Here is an 18,834-nt window from a genome sequence, read left to right as displayed (position 1 = left end):
CACTCCCACCCTATCAGCTCCTATGAAGAAAATAAACTCTAGCCCAGTCAAAACCAGTACACTGTGGGCTTTAGTCATGAATCTAGAAAGAACTTTCAGAAGAATCCATAAATGGTACAAAGACCCAAAGCAGTGGTAAATAAATATTAAGGTTCACTACTACAAAAAAAGCCAGGAAGAGCACAAAGTCAGTTTCAGAAACAGCAAGCACTGCCCTTTTTAAACAAACAAAAACCCCACAGACAAGAGCAACAAAAATAATCTTTCAGAAACTATGCACCTTTTCCCCTGACAATAACCTTAACCTTAATACCTTAAAGAGCCATAACCCCAGCTGACAGGTTTTTAGGGACTCCTAGATCTTAGAGGCCTTCCAACACTTTTGGAATCTTGTCCTGACAGTGAGAGTTCAGACATGCCTGATGGAAACTGACCCCATACACCCCTTTCCTCTCCAACACTGCTGTCTTTTGGGGTCCCAGAAGAGATGCAAAGTTCTGCTGAGATAAAAATACCTTCCCATCAGACAAGATATAGGCTCAGTTACATATCCCAGATTAAACATGCAGTAATTCTGTATCAGACAGTGCCACATTGCCTTTCCAAACACTAATCTCCTCCCCTCACCCACTCCCTAATATTAGAACTAGGAATGCAACATTTTAAATCAAGAGCAGAGAATATACACCATTCAGAACACCCAATGGGCTACATAAATGCCCCCAAACATCTGGATCCAGCCTGTAAACTAACACAGGAGATGCAGCTCAGCAATTCACACTGCCGCTAGAATTTCTTCTTAGTCAGATGCTTGACAGGGAACTCATCATCCACTTGCTGAATGCCAGATAGCAACTGTGTAATGGTTGAGCAGCATGAGTCGCAAATCCAGCAGTCCCGTTCAGGAGGAAAACACAGCAGCACTTAATGCCAGGTGGCTGTGGCAGCAAGACCATGAAGCTGAGTGTTTTAAAACCAAGGAAGACTAAAATAGAGAGAAAGGTATGCCAAAAACAACCCCCAAAAAAACTCTCAGAGACAGTCATTCCTCCCTTCCCGCTCCTTTCTTCTGGTCAGGGAATCTGCTAGATATATATCAGTGTCCCTACCCATTATCATGCAGTAAAAAGATACTAACAGAAACTATGAACAAAATAAAGTAGATGGGAGAAGAATTAAATGATGAATTCACAAATATTTCTGCACAGTGGAGATGCCAAAATGCATCCCAAGCTTCATGATTCTTTCAGTGGATGATTTATCTGCAAAGATAAGTGGATTGGAAGCCTCTATGGCATTGGATGTTTGCTGATGATCACACCACACCGCTTTTATTACTTGTTGAGCACATGTAAGCTAAAATGAGTGAGCATGCTGTTTTATTTAAGAGTTTGTAAGCTCAGCTACTTCAAGAAATGTCACATGCAAAGCTAGAGACACAAAAATAAATGGCAGAGCAGAACTACCAATTTTATCCCTAAATTCCCATGACTATAGAAAAAAAAATGCAAGGAGGATAGATATTTCAGAGTTCATTTAAGTTAAAGGCTTACTTCTGTTCCTGACTGCTCTTCATTGCACTGGCTTCCCGAAGTTCACAAATTGCCTTTAAAAAATATCATCAAGATGAACAGGACTGGGGCACAAACAGGAGAGACAAAACTGGACATAAGCTGGTTATTGCAGAGGACCCTGCTCACCACTGACTTCTGACTCTCCAGCTGTAATCTCTGGAAGTACTGTCTATTTTAAAAAGGCCAGTGTGAAATACCAGAGGGGTGAAAGCTTTGGCAGTAATGAACACAGGAACTGCTACCAACACAAACAGAACCTGGAAAGGCTCAGCACCTCTGAAAGCCAGGACCTGTATCTCTCTGATGAGGCAGCCAGAATTGGTGCCCTGAAGGCTTTAGCCTTTACCTCCATTCAATTTCAATTACTTTCTGCAACTTTAGACACGTACAGTATACAGATATGCTGAAAAGATGTAGGCATTTGGAAAGCCTTCCTGCTTCTTCTTTGAAAGAATGCAAATTACATCAGTTACTATGCCAGAAAACCTGAACACCTCCCTCATCAACACATCCTCATGGCTATTACTTGAAAGTCCACTAAGGAAACTTTAAACTAGCATTAACAGCAACTTATTTATTGAGAGTTTTGTCTATGTACCTTCTTCTGCACTCAGACACATTTCTCTGGGAGTAAAGAGACATCAGCCACAACAGCTCCACAGAACAGCTCAAACTCAAATCTGCAGTGATGCTTCTGCTACAGTGACCGAAGGGCAAAAAAATAATTTTGCCATTGTTTCAGTCAGAAGAAAATAAAAGTAACGGCAGGATAGTATAAGACCTGGAAATTATAGGAAATATCTTAGAACTATGAGAAAAATCTCTTTATGATAACAATAAAAAAATCCTAATGAAGAATGGCAGGGACATATACAATCATGTGTATAAGACTCCAGGCTCCAGTGAGGACAGCAACACCAAAATACAACAGCTAAACTACCCACCAAGCTACAGCCTCCCTCAGAAGTCCCAACCAACCTCCTCTTTACAGCACCAAGTTCGTGCTGATAGAAAGCCACTAAGTTTTACATAGCCTATAAGGCATGACTTAATTACATAAAGCATTCCAAGAAACTCTGGTAAACCAAAGTTTTTTCAAAGCAGTATGTGACTGGCAAGCACTGTCTAGCCTCTTATTTTATTCTCTGGTATGTAGCTAATCCTTATGAGTATTAAACTGCTCTGATCAAACATTCTTTTTCAAGGCTCATTTTCTAGTGTCTGTTCAGTTACCTTTTATGGATCATATATCAGTTTCTAAAATCACAATGGAGAAACTGGCCAGGAATTGGCCAAGGAGAGACTTGTTCAGTGTAGGTTTTTGGGCTTAGGTCAGGATTTGTCAACTTGAAAATACTGAAGTGACTTAGTAGCAAACAATTGTTTGCTGGCAGACATTATTAAGGTCTCTTAAGCTATTTTCTGTGATCAATTCACCAATTAAAACACCAGCACATCAATTTCTTTTATCTAATTCATTATTTATAAGTCAATCATCCAGCCTCCTTAAGCACTTAGTATCTATTCAATCTTCACAATGCCTGTTCAGAGACAAACATCACTGTAGTACGCAGGCAACAAGAGACCAATGGGTTATGTGACTCTCCCTTCTCAAGGATTCACAGGATATCTGTGGCAAAGCCTTGAACTGACTTAAGGTCATTTCCATCCTGGTCCACTTTAATCTTCTTTACTTTTTCACACCCTTGCTCAACACTTTGATTACAAGTTAAAGCACTGGAAAAGCATGCACATATTCCTGTTTCAAGGCAGAACTGACAGGACTCTCTGGAAAACTCGTATTTGTTGGAGATTTGTATTTCTTTAGGAAGTAAGACATTTAAATAATGCACCTCACTAGAATAATGCAAGGTCATTAACTGGGATTTGGATTCATAAGTCCAATTAACATCAGAGGAAGCTGAACAGCAATATAATTTCATTCAGCTCCCTGAAGATATACCCAACTGATCTCTATCAAACTAATTAAAGAATGACATTCCAGGCTGACTGTCCAGTCACTGCACTCCCTTGGGGCAAAAGTACCCCAGGTGCTCCCAAACATAGCAGGCACGTGCTACCTAAACTGCTGCCAGACAAGTGCTGGAAACAGCTCCCATGCAAATGCTACAGCTGAACCCCCTGACTAATTGCACAGGCTTCAGGGAACTATAATGTGGCCTGCCCAGTGTTCAGTAACAGGGGGCTAACACAAAAGAGGAAACTATGGATAGGTCAGGAACAAGCCAGAACATGGAATTAATCTATCCCAGCAGTGTCGCAGAGATTACGTGGCTGATATAACAAATGTTAAAAATGAACTTGAACTCAACTAGTCAGAGTCTGAGTAAATGCAAAGAGATACCTTGTTCTCTCCATTCTCACGCTAGGATCATAGTCATAAAAGACAACATTATGAAGAACCTCTACTCATCTAGAACTGTGGTGTCAAAAGCAGCAGATGGCCTTTTATTTTACAAGTAAATAAAAAGGGAGTATACAGTTTACATGTTCTCATTCTCATGAGCCGACTTCATTCTTCAGTTCCCGAAGACAAAGAACTTAGTCATGGCCAACCTGTTAAATGGCAGTAACACCAGCACAACTCACTAGTGAAAGCCAGGTGATGCTCTGTGGAGAAACAAACAATACTGATTGGGACACTTACTTAGATTTGACATTTCTGAAATCAAGCCAGTATCTATCTCAACCAGACATGGCAGCTTATGAATCTGTCCCCCGTTCTTATGCAGTATAGATGTACAACTATAGATCATGAACTATCATCAAATATACTACAGAGAAATGCTGATATCCTTTCCTTATATCCAGTATATTCTAAAGACTCACCAAATTTTCCTACTAAACAAGCTGGAACATCCCCCCTGCACATACAGTACTCAAAATACTCATTCAGCTGTTACTCTTGGAAGAGACCTCACAAATATGTATTTTTCTACTGAACTATTTGCCACACTGCCTTTAACACTTTCAGTATTTTGCTGCTGTGGATCTCAGATCTGAGTGGTGGACTACGGTTAGTTAGAAAGATTATATGTATCTTCACTCTAACTTTAGTATCATGGAATATTCCAGAACATATCCCCAGGCTCTGCTCCTATGCTCAAAAATATTGTAGCAGAAAGGGTGAATGGCAGATTCAAAGTGGATGAGCAGCCAGGGCCTGATCTGTGTTGCAGCAGGTGACACAATGTGCACCTGATAAAGATGAAAGCAAGCAAGGGACACGGACAGGATGTCTCCATCCTGCACCTATCTTGGCTGTATTTCTGGTCATTACTATTGCTCTATTTTCAAGGCTATTCTTTTACTGTCTCAGGAATCAAGCTATCACAGTGCTGTTCTTTAACAAATACCAAAGATGAACTTTCTTCTAATTTGCACATCATGCAGGTGAACTCCAGCCCAAGATGTGGCCCAGTGTGTTGATCTGGAGTCTGGCAGTAGCTTGTTAACAGAGAATGAAGAGTAAGCTCACAGTACTGGTGACAGCAACATCTTCCACCCTGTCTGAAGTTGTGTGGCAGAATCATACCAAGGATCCCACAACCAAAGCTTTTGCACAAATTCTCTAGTGCATCCTTCATTTTGTAAAACATTCAGCAATACTGAGTGCATTGTTATTGACAAGTCTAACATTAAAAGCTTAATTCATCATAGCTACACCTGTGAAGGTATTAGCTTTATTTAAAAAGATAAGGATTTACAGTAGAAAAGAACCCCAAACAACTAAACAAACATTAAGAACATTGGAGGAAGAAGAGAAAGGGTAGGCATATCTGTAAAGAGGCAGTAGGCAAGTGAAAAAGGAAGAAACGTGCTAACAGCTAACTGATTCATAGGGAATGAGAACAGTATTAAAAACAGAGACCATGCACTGTATTAAAGATGAAGGATGATAAATGGAAAGATAAAGAGCCACGTTTTCTTCCACCACAGTGCCAAGTAAATATAATCTAATTCTAATGGAGCTACTGGGAATTACTCATCCAGCTGTTCTCAGCTGCCCAGCCTGTGTTGGAAATGACGTGTCTGGCACTGGTCATGTCAGACCTGTGCTACATCCATTCCCCACTGACTTGAGACCCCTTGTCAACTGCAGCTGACAGCAAAAGAACCGCTCTTCTTCCTTCCCTCTTTGGTGACTGCTCTGGAATAACTAGCTCTTCAATTTTTCTTGCACAAACCTGCACCATGCATAACTGAAAGGAGCCATGGGGAGTAATAAGGTGATAAATATACTCCCAGGAAAGTAACATTGTGGTAAAAAAAGTGTAACCTCTGTCAGCAGCTAATAGCAGATATCTTGGAGGACTACAGGACAGGCCAAATTTATAGCAGCACTCCTACACACCCTCTTACAAACCCATCTCTTACTAAAGTACTTCTGACTAAAAAGGAGCACCTTCGCATCTGATAGACTTCAATCAATTTCTTCCATGGATTTGCTGAGGTGCTTTTTGAACCCATGCAAACTTTTAGCATCTGTTACATTCTCTAAGGCAAGCCTAAGTATTTCACATCTTAGCCACAAGCTGTATGAAATAGTGTCCTCCTGTTCTGAATAGTGCACTTGTTAGTTTCTTCTGATGTTTCCTAAATGGTTCTGTCAGAAGGAACAGTAAATAATTTTGCCTATTTACTTTCTCCATATCAATCAGGATTCCCAAAATGAAATCTTAAACAGCTCTACAAATGAGGGCAGTGACATATCACCCATTTTATAGGTGTATGGATGGAGACAGGAAGAAGGGAGAAGGCTTACTCAAGATAACCTAGCAGACTGAAGGAAGAAGTAGGCATAGAAACTGGATTATTTTAGTTCCTACCCAGCATCCTAGCTATATGATGATATAACTTTTCAGTTTCTAGAATATTTCTTTTCAGTAAACAAAAACCGATCTAGATTTAAAGGAAACCACTGAAAAGACTGAGAAGTATCATCACTTATACTGAAGGCTGTAATCTTGAAGGAAAACTCTTTAGACTGTAAAACAGCCCTCCTTTTAACCATGTGTCACCATTATACATACGCCCATTTTAACACGTTTTCTAACATTTGATTCATGGCTAGAGGCCAAGGGCTCATCAGCAAAGCTACTACCAGCCTAGATAAGTGTATCTACAAACTAAAGAAATCACATAGATTCAGCCCCCTCTTCTGTCTACCTCACTTTTAATTCAAATTTTTATTTCAATTTTACAAATACTCACAGCTCCAAGGATTCATCATTAAATGTTCTTACCTTAGCTGATATGGAGGTATCTTAATAGCAGCATCAGGAGAATCCAACGTTTCTGTATAACCAAAGAAAACAATAGGGCTTTTAAAAGAACCTTTTGAGTTCAAAATCATATCTGAACCAAAAATCCTGAAGTTTATACCGACTCCAGCTGACAGAACAACAACCACTACTGCTCCAAGTCACCAAAGCTTTGCATGAATCTGTCAGGACACTGGGTACCCAATGAGAAGGCATCGAGTACCATATTTTCCTCAGTGAACTCCCATTCACATATCAGCACTTCGGCAGCACATATAATAAAACTGGAACAGTATAGAGGATATTAGCATGGCTGCTGTGCAAGGATAACACACAATGAAGCAAGCCATGGAATATCAAGCTGAAAGGCCAGTAATAAGACAGCAACAGGTATGAACTACCACAGATTGCTGTAACTATGTACGGATGAAAAATAAAATTCAAAGCAATTTTAAGTATCACAGTCATGCTGATGTAAGTTAAGGATCTTGCTGACTAGTGCTCCAGGTAGTTAGCATTAAAAGCACTTCAAGTCACAGCCAATCTCTGGAAATGGGTGGATGCTGAAATGTACCTAAACTCATACTCCGTTAAAAGAACTCGTTTTATTGATCATTATTTCCATCATACAGGGATAAAAGAGCTCATGGAATCCAGTAAAAAAAAAAAAAGAAAAAGAAAAAGAAAAAGGAAAAACCAACCCTCCAAAACCCCAGCTTTTAAAATAGATGCCTGAACATAAGCCAGCAGTGAAAACTGTACCGGAGATTTTTTTACGATTAATTTGGAGGGGGGTGGGGGTGGGGGGGTGGAGGGGGGTGGGGGCAGGGGGATTAGAGAAAAGACACCCCCCTCCTAGCGTACACAGAAACTGATAGCTACTGATACCCGTATCTGGCTCGCAAGACCCACGAAGCAGACCCCGGAGGACGCGGTGGCGAGGGTCACGGACGCTCTCCGGGACCGCCCGCAGGTGCCACAGCCCCTTCCAGCACCGCGGAGCTCCCGGGTATTTTGAACGGCCTGAGGCGCTCCGGTCCCTCCCCACCGCCGGAGGCTCAGCGGCCAGCGCCGAACAAGTTTGTTGAGGTCTCCCTGCCCCCGCCGTTACAAAACCTCTCCAGCGGAGGCTCCTGCCCCGCACCGCTACGGGCCGGGCCGTGCCCCGCTCCGCTCCTCCGCGGGCAGCCCAGCGGCGGCGGGGGCAGCCCGGCGCCGCTGCCCGCGCCCCCCACCCCTTACCGATGGCCCAGGTGCAGCTCTCCTTGATGGCTCTGTGCTTGCTCCCCGACGCCTCCTTCTGCAGCTTTCGCAGGATTTCTTCCATCTTGCCTCCCCCGGGGATCCTCGCGTAGCCGCGGGGCAGAGGAGCAGGCAGCGAGGAGGAAGAGGAGGAGAGCGGTGCGGGCGGCAGAGCGGGGACGGAGCTGCTCCCGCCGCGGCCGTGCCTACGCGGGGATGGTGCGCGGCACCCCGCTGCCGCCCCGCCGCCGCTGATGAATCACGCCGAGTTCCATGGCGGGGACACGTCAGTTGTTACCGCTGCGGAGTCCCTCCTCCTCCTCCTCCTCTCCCACCCGGGCAGGCCCCGGTGGCGCAGCCGGGCTGGGGCCGGGTCTGGCCCTGCCCGCCGCAGGCACAGCCCAGCGGCTGAGGCCTCCCCCCGCCCCGGGAGCGCGGAGAGTCCCTTCCCGGCGCCTGGGGGGCAGAGGCGGCGGCAGGTGCCGCCGGCCGCGAAGGGCCCGGGGAGCGGAGCGGGGGACGGCGCTGCCGGACCTGGAGCCTGCGGCGGCAGCCACCCCGCGGGAGGAAGGCGGCGCGGGCGGGCTGCGGCCTGGCCGGTTGCCATGGCGCCCGGCGGGCGGGGGGCGCCGGCAGCCCCTGCCCCTGCCTGCCCCCGGAAAGCGGGAGGGGGGGCTCGCTGTCTGCCTGCGTTTTAGGCTCAGCCGGTTCCAGACGCCGCGGGGCCGGGCGGCGCGACTGCGCCCGGGGTTGGGAGAGGCTTTCTGGGCTTGGCAGGGCTGAGGCGGGGGCCTGCTCCCGCACTGCCGGACCCCTGTTCCGCAGCCCGGCTCGCCTCTCCCCGCAGCCCCGCCGCAGGGCAGCCCCTCTCTCCCTCAGCCTCCTGCGGAGCCACACGGGCCTGCACACCAACGCGTGTGCGGGTCCCCTGAGATCGGCGGGAGCAAATAAATGGCTATGAGCCCTGCAGGATATACGCCTTTCTCCCGAGCTGGTAAATGCGGCCCGTGCTTTGAAAATAACGCACACCCTCGTGTCCCCCCCCAACAGGCCAACCCCCGGGGAAGAGAACAGCCGCCTTACTAGCTCAGACCTTCCTCCTCACGCCCCAGATGCTTTTTACCCAGCAAAGCTCCTGCCTTCTTCAATTTGTTGTTTCCCTGCCTTATCTCTACGATAGGCTACTTGCGCTTCTTGCAGCTGTAGCAGTTAATGTTAAGTGTTTTAAAGCCGTTGTCTTGTTACAGAATCTCTCTCAAAAGATACAAGGGAACAAATAGTCTAGGAAAAGAAAAAGACATAAGAAGGGCACTTCAGGTAGCAGCTGGCAATAGTAGTGGTTATGTCTCCTACTGCTAATTGGAAGAGTACCAATTGCAAATTACCAGACAGAATATTGGCACCTGGTGAATCAGCCATAGCATTTCCCATAGGATATTGGGCTTTCAAAGGCTGTCCCTTATCCAAATACTTACAAGGGCTGATCCTGCTTGCGTTTGGAAGTATAATGAATGCATAATCCATAGTTGCATTTTAAGGCCGAAGTATAAAACTCATGTCTGAAGAAAAGGATTTAGAATGATGCCAGAAAGGTCTGGAGATGGATAGGGAATGCCTAGAGCAACAATATTAAGGATTAAAAAAGAAAGCTCTAACAGACCATTAAACTTCAGATTCCAGGGTGCAAACCAATCTCTAAGAAACGGGGAGTAGTTTTTCAAAGTTTCTTACCTCTAACCATGCTCTGACACCTTCCTTGGTATGAAAAACTGGTAATAGCTAGTGGCCAGGGTTGTCAATGAACTATGATGCCAGAAGCCAAGGCTCAGGTTGAAGTGATGATGAATTTTTCTCCACCTGTATGCTTCCTCTTTATTCTGTGACATGCTTAGTGGAAATGAGCATGGGGGTCAGTTTCTGTCTTTTCAAGTCTTTGATTTTTATTTTTTTTCTTGTGGGGAAAACAACAAAAAGGACTGTGATAGTGTTTGAGGTATTTTTAATATAGAAATGGTGTACCAGAGGTCATTTGGACCTGTGGAACACTAAAAGACAAATCTATTCATAGTAAATAATTAATTGCTTATTTTCAGGAAGCCACTGATGAAACTGAATTAATTTTTAATTTTAGATTATTTTCTAGCTATATGCATCATCAACTCACTAGTTAATTTCCCTGTGGTCTCTACAGGAAGCCCTTTGCAGCTGAATTCTTCACCAGAGCTACAGTGTTTTCATAGATGCTGATGTCACTGAATCAAGATTTGCATTTATTTGTGTTTCACTCAACTGTCCAGTGTCTTCAAGCAAAATGGATTCTGTGCTGCTAAACACTTTTTCCCAGTAGTTACATCAGCAGAGTGAGAGAAACAAAGTTCATGTAAGTCCTTCTTGCCATGTCCTGGCTCCTGAAGCCATCAGCTTTCTACAGTGGCAGAGGCTACCTAAGACTTGGCTCTGATGATCCCCTGCAGAACTCAGGCCTTGTCCAGCTGGAAGTCAGAAGGGTCCTATGCAGATCTGATATCTGCAGGATGCAGGGGGTTTGTATCACTAAGATACAGTGGCAGATATGCAGCGTGTTCTTGTGACTCTCACCTGGCAGTGCTACCGATTTCTTGCACTACATGAATGCATATAGTACCCCAGGATATATCCACAGCTCTGAACACAGCCAAGAAGTGTGTAAGCAAAGCCAAGCTACTCAAGATGCCCAGAGCAATAGAGTTGTATTAGTACAATTCTCTGTCTAGGCTAGTAAGCCTAGTTAGTAAGCGAGTTAAGGAGCAGCATATGCTTGCCTTCAGAGATCTCCATGTCTCTATGGCTCTGCTCCTTCCATAGCCAAGGAAGGCGATGTGGTGCTAGTTTAAATCTCTTCCCATAGCATATAGCCATATTGCCCATGCACACACCTGCCCTGTCACTCTACTCTTTGATATCCTAAAAAGGAACCAAATGTACAGTGGAAAAGTAGGAGACAAAGGCATGTTAGGTGAGATAATCACCTTTATTTACTTTTAGTCATTATCACTCATATATTACCAGTGTTTTGGTTGGCCATTTTAACAAGATGCTTGATCAAGATGTAATTGTACACTGCAGACACTGGACAGTGTGGACCAAAAAGGTGGTCTATGTACCTGAGAACTTCAAGTTCAATTACAAAATACTAAGAAATACCCTCTAATGACAGGAAAACTGCCTGGTTCCATAGTTCAAAAATGGTGCTTAGCCAGATTTTTAAAAATTACTCTTTCCCAGAAGCACCACCATGACTGGACTGACCAGAATTTCAAAAGAAGCTTGGGCTCGGTTTTTCTCAGGAAGCTCTGTATGTGTGACTTCCCCCATGTAGGACAAACTGCTCAAAAAATTTTAAGTGAAGGAGGCTGTAGCTGGAGCATGGGCTCACCAGCACCTTCGTGTCACCTGACACCAGAGGAAGGTACCCTTCCTTCCCTCTCCCACATGGCAGCAAGACTGACACAAGCAAGACCCTTGTTGGGGTTCGTTTTCAGTTTTGGTTGTCTAGACTGTAACCACATCACTGATGATAGGGTGGCATCTGTCACTGTTTGCCTGATTACACAGTGAGTTACAGAGGCTAGCTGAGTGCTCAGTGAAGTCATTCCTGAACAGGTGCTGCTTTCTGCACCCTCCACAGCATGACCTTGGTGAACAAAGACAAAGCACTGCAAAGCACAATGACGACGGGTGCTGCTGAGCACAGGGATTACAGAGTTAGGGAGGAAAACCCTCTAGAGTGGGAGCTGTGAATAAAGCTAGCATATAGTCTGTTAGCTAGCACTGTCTGTTCAACATAACCTTAAATCATTTATTCTGTAAAGAATGGCGGAAGCAAAAGTAAAGTCTTGAGGTCCATGCCAGGATAGAAATAAGAGACAAGACTCTCTGGCCTTGCTGAGACATACTTTCTGCAAAGACAGATGAAAAGCAAAAATCCCCTTAACCACCTTCAATCTACCATAATCTTCTCATCTCCCTGCAGAATTGCAAAGGCAATTGACAAGAGTATCAGGAATGCAAAACAGGTATTCCGGGTCAGATCAAGGTCCTTTTTACCTAGTAGCTTATTTCTGACAGAAGTTAGTTGGGGATTCTTAAAGAAAGAGTAGAAAGAGTATAGTGCCCCTTCCTCTGGAAAACTCTCCCATTTTCTATTAATTTGCAGACTGAATGCTTCCTAAGACAGTGGTTTTATCTTTATGTATTCACGATATTACATATTTTTCTGCTGTGAATGTATCTAATTCCTTTTGAACCTTTTTATGCTTTTGACCTTCACAACTATCCTGTGTCAGCAAGTTCTACACAAACAAAAGAAAATACTTTTCTGCACAGTTTTAGCTCCTTTTTGCTTGGGTTTTTGATGCTACTTACCTTTTTTATTGTGAGAACCGCTGCATAAACATTCCCTATTTTCTTCTCACCATTCATGATTCCTTATGCATTGAGTGTGTCCTCCTTCAGCTGTTTTTATTACAGTCCACAGTGGACTACTCTATTTATTCTTCCTATATGTTGTTTTGTCATGCTGGTTGCCATTCTCTGTACAAATGCCAGTTCTGCTCTACCCTGAAATACAAGAGTTTGGGAAGAAGAGTAAATATATGGGAAAAGGCAGCATGAAGATTTGAACTATAAAAGCTCTCTTTCTTCCACCAGACTCTACCGAAAAGGCTTCAAGAGGAAAGGAAATTACAAGTAACTGTGGAGTTAAGCTTAATATTACAAGAGTTCCAAGCTGTCCAGAAAGCTAAACTTCAGAGTACTCTGTGTCCCACTTTTCTCCCTGTAATCCAGGAGATTCCCATAGTCTTAATCTATGGAAAGAGAGTTTAAAAGTGTAACAGCAGTACATTCAAGGGCTGGCTGGTACAAAAGTCAGGATTGTACCATCTGGCCATCATATATTTGGAATATGCAAGGTGGGCAAAACCAAACTCTCTGAAGCTGTGTCTAGAAAGGGACTAAACTGGTAACGTCATATAGCTGTATGAAATGTAAGTCACTCAAAGCACAAATTATACATATTTTGCTCCATAAACTGCTTTGAAATCTGCTGTGGCCTTTGACTGAGAAAAAGATGTCCCTCATTATGAGGAAACAAGGACATCATGGCATATCCAGCTGTCAGATGCTTGTGATGCAAAATCAAGAAAGGTCAGCAAGACCTAACTAAATACATCTCTGCTGGCCAGGAAATGGATTGTGATTTGCATACCCAGTTTGGTGTTAAGCATATAAATAAATGGGCTGAAGAACTAGAAATACTCCTAGAAAAGCTGAAATCGTGTAAGATTTCAAACTAATATGCTCTTTTTAAAATAGATAAATAGATTTCATGCCACCATTTCAAATTTTAATGTATGGCTTCTCTGTGACAGATCCCTAAATTTGTTAAGTGTAGTGCAAAGTAAAGAAAAGCACAAATGCACAGATTAAATAGAAGTTTATTTAACAGTCTTGATTTGTAGATTCTGTTCTGCCACAGATAGATCAATTTGAAGTGAGTTCCCTGGTTTCAGGGGAATGTTGTCAGTTTTGCAACGCAATAGTGGCAAAATTCAAGCCAGAGTCTTCTTTTTATGCATTCATATAATATTCACATATAAAGACTAAACATGAGAAAACTTCTCCCTTCTCCATGCTGCCCCCAAACTCTCTGAGATGTAGTTTGATTCTGTTAGTCAATGGCACTTATTTTGCCAACTTTAAAAACCATTTTAGAAAATTTAAAAGATAAAATGTTCTGAATTAAGAGCTTCACAACATGGTTTGGTTCCTTTTTAGTATGCTTTTTTTCTTCACAATAATAAGTGGAAATTTATTTCAAGGAAGGTAAGCCCTGGACTCCAAAAGATCTTCCAAAGCGTCTAAGGATCTGTTACTCCCCATATGCTCTTGTCCCTACAGACACTATTTCTCATCATCTCAGAGGTAGAGCATGTTCAATACTTCCAACGTGAATCAGGAGACTATCAATTACTTACACATAGCTCTCTGCCATCTGACTGGGCACAGAACCAAATTCCTGAATTTGACATTAAATTGCATATTAACGGTAAAGTTGACCTGTAAGTAGACATGTGGTATAGCCACATGCTTGGAGGATTTCTTGGAATGTTCTTCAAGAGAGGAGTTTGCTATAATCTGACCAATGTACTTACACATTGAGTGATGCTCTTTTATATTTCACTACTAGTATTAATCAATGTGAAATCAATGCTCAGATTGTTATTGGCATGTACTTTCTGGAGATATAATCAGAGGAAATATAGCATTCAGTTTCCAACTTGCTGAGAGTAGACAGTAATTGCCTCTAAGTCATGATCTAAAAATCCAGTGCTAAGTGGATATTGAACCACACAAAAGCTCTTACTACAGCAATAGTCACACAAACACACAGCCTTGCAGGCTCGAGGGAGAGTACCGTTGTCCAAATGCATCTTTTTTAAGACTTTTGGAAATTGCTCTTATATTAAATGGAAAATCCAGCAGAAAGACACAGTGTTTCCCAACATGTATTTTGAAAAGGGATTTCAAAGAATGGCACTGCAGAGTTCTGTGTTTGGATTCCAGTAGCTTCCAGATCAAATATACTCAGTGTATAAATTAAAAACCTTAGGGAAAAGGGATCTAATAACCAAGGCTACAGATTCATCTCGTTTGTAGTAGTCAAACCGTATTCCTTGCTATCTACAGTATGCCATAGGGTAAGCAGAAAGAAAAGAAAGATTAAAATGTTTGGGAGATCATTAAAATTATGATCCTTTAAAGAATAATGACTCCTTATAGTGATACATGTGAATGTATCTCGTTGGCTTAATATTAAACATACCTGGTATCAGTCTTGCTTTCAGTACTGCTGTGAACTTCACTGATTTCAGTGGTACATGATTGGACCTGTGCAACTCTTTTCCCTCATGTTTTATTGCCACAATAGCAACAAGCAGAATTGTCTGATCTCAGGTCTCACTGACATGGAGGTGCTTTTCTACCACAGCCCTTTACTTTTGCATTGTGCTTTCTCTCCCCTTTGATCTGTAAAGTTGCTGCACAGTAGCTACACTAGTTTGCCCATTTATTTTGGGGGGGGCTGTAAGGAATAGGGAGATAGGGATAATAAGAAGCCAAACCACTGGACTGAAGAGGATTGCTCTTTTATTGGAAGATAAGGTATCTTTTTGCCTTTTCAGGTACTTAATTTCTCAGAATAATTTTGTGTATGTGGCATATTTTAGAAAAAGACATTAGATCTTAACACAGAAGTTCTTCTGTGTAAAACACTAATGAATGTTCAGATGTGTACAATAACATTTGACATTTAGCTTGAATTAAAGGTGCTCTGAATTAATATTGCTATGATTTCCTGACAGCTAGTTTACAAGAGATGATGACTGTCCTCTTTTTCATCTGTCTCTGGTATTCTGTCTCATATATTCTTGTACTTAGAATGTACACACAAAAGCACAGCTATTAAAGAACATGGCAGTCCACCCTGTGCATTGTGCTAAAGTCTAGATGCTCATCCAGCTTCATGCCTCCTCACAGTCCCAGCCTCCTTGTTCGCTCTGCCCAGTTCTGCCCTAGCTCTTCTGTGCTCCATCACATCTCCTCTCTTTCTGCAGGTGCTTTCAGCTATTCATTCTCATTGCATTCCTGACCCATACTTTGTACCAGGCCAGTTCGCCTTTTACAAGCATCATCCTGCCTTGCCCCTTGTCAATGTCTAACCTGTCAGACCTTCTGCCTGTGACCTTTATATTTAAAAAAAAAAAAAAAAAAAAAAAGAAAGAAATCCATTCTTCTGTAGATCTTTAGAGGTAGATGACATGTTCCTGATGTGGGACAGTTCTAGTCTGAATTAAGTTAGAGTAACTTGGATTGAGCTACGTGTTACTGCAGTACTCTCTGTTTAGGACATGAGTAACCAATTTATGTCTAGATTGGGTACTCCTAAATTACACAGGCACCATTACAATACAAGATAAGCAAGTCTGCTTGCTCTCAGCTCCTGTGTCACATGCTAATGACTGCCTACAGGTGTGCAGGTTTACAAATAGAGGAAAGCTTCTGTTTAGTCCCTTACAGTGTAGAGTATTAGCATATAACTATAAAAAACACTCTTCAGAGATTACAGCTGATAAAAACTAGTGACCTTTCTGAACATTTGTAGACTGATTTTCTGAAATTTGAACAGATTCGGGCAAGTTTTCAACAATGCAGCAAAAAGCATAACCCTGATACATAAGCTACTCACACATCTTGTTTTAATTCTTCATGACAACAAACAGGGACAGTACATCTTCCCAAAGAAAGGTTATCAGATTGTATTAACATTGGCAAAACATTATCTTCTCTCTTTTGTCCAGAAATAGTGAAACTAATCTGATCAAATGCAAAGCAATCACCCCTGCTCCCATCCAGATGGAGGATTTCAGCTCCAGTTAGTATTTGGCAAAGTGAGTGAAAATGAGATTGTACTGTGGCAGTTGCCAGGTAACCTTAAGGTATTCCCACCTATAATACCAGCTGACATTATAAATGACATATATATTACAGATACAATATTTATTTCATGTAGTCACATGTCATTAGTAATAAGAATTTTGTTTGTTTAATTTACCGCACCTTTTCTGATCTGTGTGGAAAATGAAAACATGTCTTCATAAATACCAAGAGTCTAACTTCAATAATTTCCTCGTTTGGGAACAAATTAGTCCAATAGTTGCTCATGTCAAGGCTCAACTGATCTCTATGGTGCAGAAGAACAAAGCATCATTGACTCATTAACAAACAGTGATGTAGATATCAGAATAAGAGGATTTAGTCATGTTATCCAAAGATATATAAATACAAAATATATGAAATATAAATCATTGTCTCTTTTTTTTTTTAAAAAAATAAGCTCTGAAGTTCCATTTGCTTCCATTCAGCCTTGCGCAAAATGTAGTAAACTAATTTACTGTTATTGGCCACTGTATGAAGCAAGGGTCCTTCCTGCAGCAAGGGTCAATCACTGTTATAGGATTTCCCTTCAGAAGCAGAAGCAAGTCCTGTAGCTACCACAATCCTTCCCAATATCATGAATTAACATAGTTCACGTATTCCATGAAGTTGCTTCAGCATATGAGCATTCACTCCACCCTCTGAGGAGGGCAGCAGCAATTCCTGTATTCTCTGCCTTCGTTCTTATCACTATGATAAAGGCTGTTGCTGTAAATAGAGGCTAGCCACAGTAGGTATTTGCAAGACTGTGAGCTAACAGTCCTTCAATGTCACAGAAGATGGTCCAATAGAGTTACACCAGCAGAAGAGTTAGGCTTATATTTTTTTATGCTGAAGCATATATATACAACAATTTAGAGTCTCTAGTTTCATAATCCAAAGAGAAAATCAAACGTCTGTGTGCTAATTAAATTTTATTAATTTAATTAACTTAAAGAGAAATTCAAGGACCAGATATACTGCCTGTTAATCTTTTCATTAATGATCTTTCCCCATTATGCTCACAAGGAATCCAGTTCTACAGGAATCTGCAACACATTAGATTATAATTTCATTTCTTAAGGGAAAACCGTTAAATGGACATTACAGTGGTCTATGATATGTTGTATGGATGGTTCATGTCTTTTGTCTTTGTGCTTAACAATGCAGCAAGAGTACTATATAACAAGCTGTGTGTCGATACAAGGATTTATCATTTGAGTGCAAGAGGTAAGTGTCCCATGGATGATGCATCTTTATTGATAGCTGCATGTGCTGAATCTCATCACTTTCCCTCCCCTCCCCTCCTAATTATTTGCCCTATTAATCTATTCACCTCAATGTTTTCTGATGGTTGTTCTCTAGCAAACCAGCTGCATAGATTTCTCAAATGCTCACATGGCCAGAAAGCCACAATCTTCACATTTGTGTTTGTTTAACTTTTTCATTGTTGAACATGGCACTGGGACATATTTTCAATGAATGCTTTCTGTGCTTCTCAGATATCTCACAGCCTTGTTGTGGTGTTCAGTTACCTACAAAAGCCATTTATTGCCTCATGCATTCCTCCACCGTGGGCATTATCCCTTGAATAATTAACACCCCCTTGTGCCTTACTGCCTGAGCCTTAAACAATATAAAAAAATATTTAAGGACAGTCTTTACATAAAGCTCACATAATTTCATATAAGTACAGTTGAACCCCCTTGTGGAGTCAGGTTTGCTTCAAGAAAACTCCAGCTCAGCAGGAAATTTACTGTGTCACGCGTGAACTGTTTTCCTCGTGATTTGTGTCTGAATCATGAGAAAAAACATCTTCAGTGCAAGCTGCATTGTTGGCGGAGCATATACAGGCAGTTAAATCACTTTTATCTCCTTGGTGCTCTTGTGATTTGTTCTTTTTGTTTGGTTGCGGGTTTTTTTTTCCATTTACAATCGGGGGCAGAGCAGATGGCAAAGGTTTAGCTTGATGTAACATGTCCATAAAATAAGCAAAGCTGTCAGTGAGCCTTCTCTCCAGCAGGCCTATTTCACTTTCAGGAGGATTTTTCTTCCACTGGAATGAACCTCAAAGTTGTAACTTCAGAAGCTATTTCTTCTGTTTTTTCTGCTGCCAGGAGTGCCCTATGTGTACCAACATATACAGCCCTCTACAGATAAACAGTAAAGACAGGCTTTACCCAAAACCACTATCTAAACAGAAAACACAGGTAAACCAA

The 18,834-nt window shown here is 42.1% G+C and overlaps 1 protein-coding gene and 1 non-coding gene across 8 annotated transcripts in view; one reads left to right on the top strand and one right to left on the bottom strand.

Annotated features, from left to right (window-relative positions):
• The window catches only part of ARFGEF3 (ARFGEF family member 3), a 97,065-nt gene extending 88,269 nt beyond the window's left edge, over positions 1-8,796 (bottom strand). For 4 of the 7 annotated variants that reach the window (XM_074896409.1, XM_074896411.1, XM_074896412.1 and 1 more), the window contains exons 1-2: positions 8,102-8,791; positions 6,842-6,893 (exon numbers count right to left, since the gene is read on the bottom strand). In XM_074896409.1, the coding sequence (XP_074752510.1) occupies positions 6,842-6,893; positions 8,102-8,186 (137 nt within the window). In that variant the 5' untranslated portion in view covers positions 8,187-8,791. Of the gene's footprint in view, positions 1-6,841; positions 6,894-8,101 lie in introns of all 7 variants that reach the window. The other 3 variants (XM_074896415.1, XM_074896414.1, XM_074896408.1) reach the window with 2 other exon arrangements.
• LOC141956590 (U6 spliceosomal RNA) lies at positions 7,118-7,220 on the top strand. Its single transcript, XR_012632961.1, has one exon. It is a non-coding gene; the product is annotated as a U6 spliceosomal RNA (small nuclear RNA).
• Positions 8,797-18,834: the final 10,038 nt, after the last annotated feature.

Source organism: Athene noctua, chromosome 1, assembly GCF_965140245.1.
Source record: "Athene noctua chromosome 1, bAthNoc1.hap1.1, whole genome shotgun sequence".
NCBI classification, from domain to species: domain Eukaryota; kingdom Metazoa; phylum Chordata; class Aves; order Strigiformes; family Strigidae; genus Athene; species Athene noctua.
This window is presented reverse-complemented; position numbering and strand designations above follow the sequence as displayed.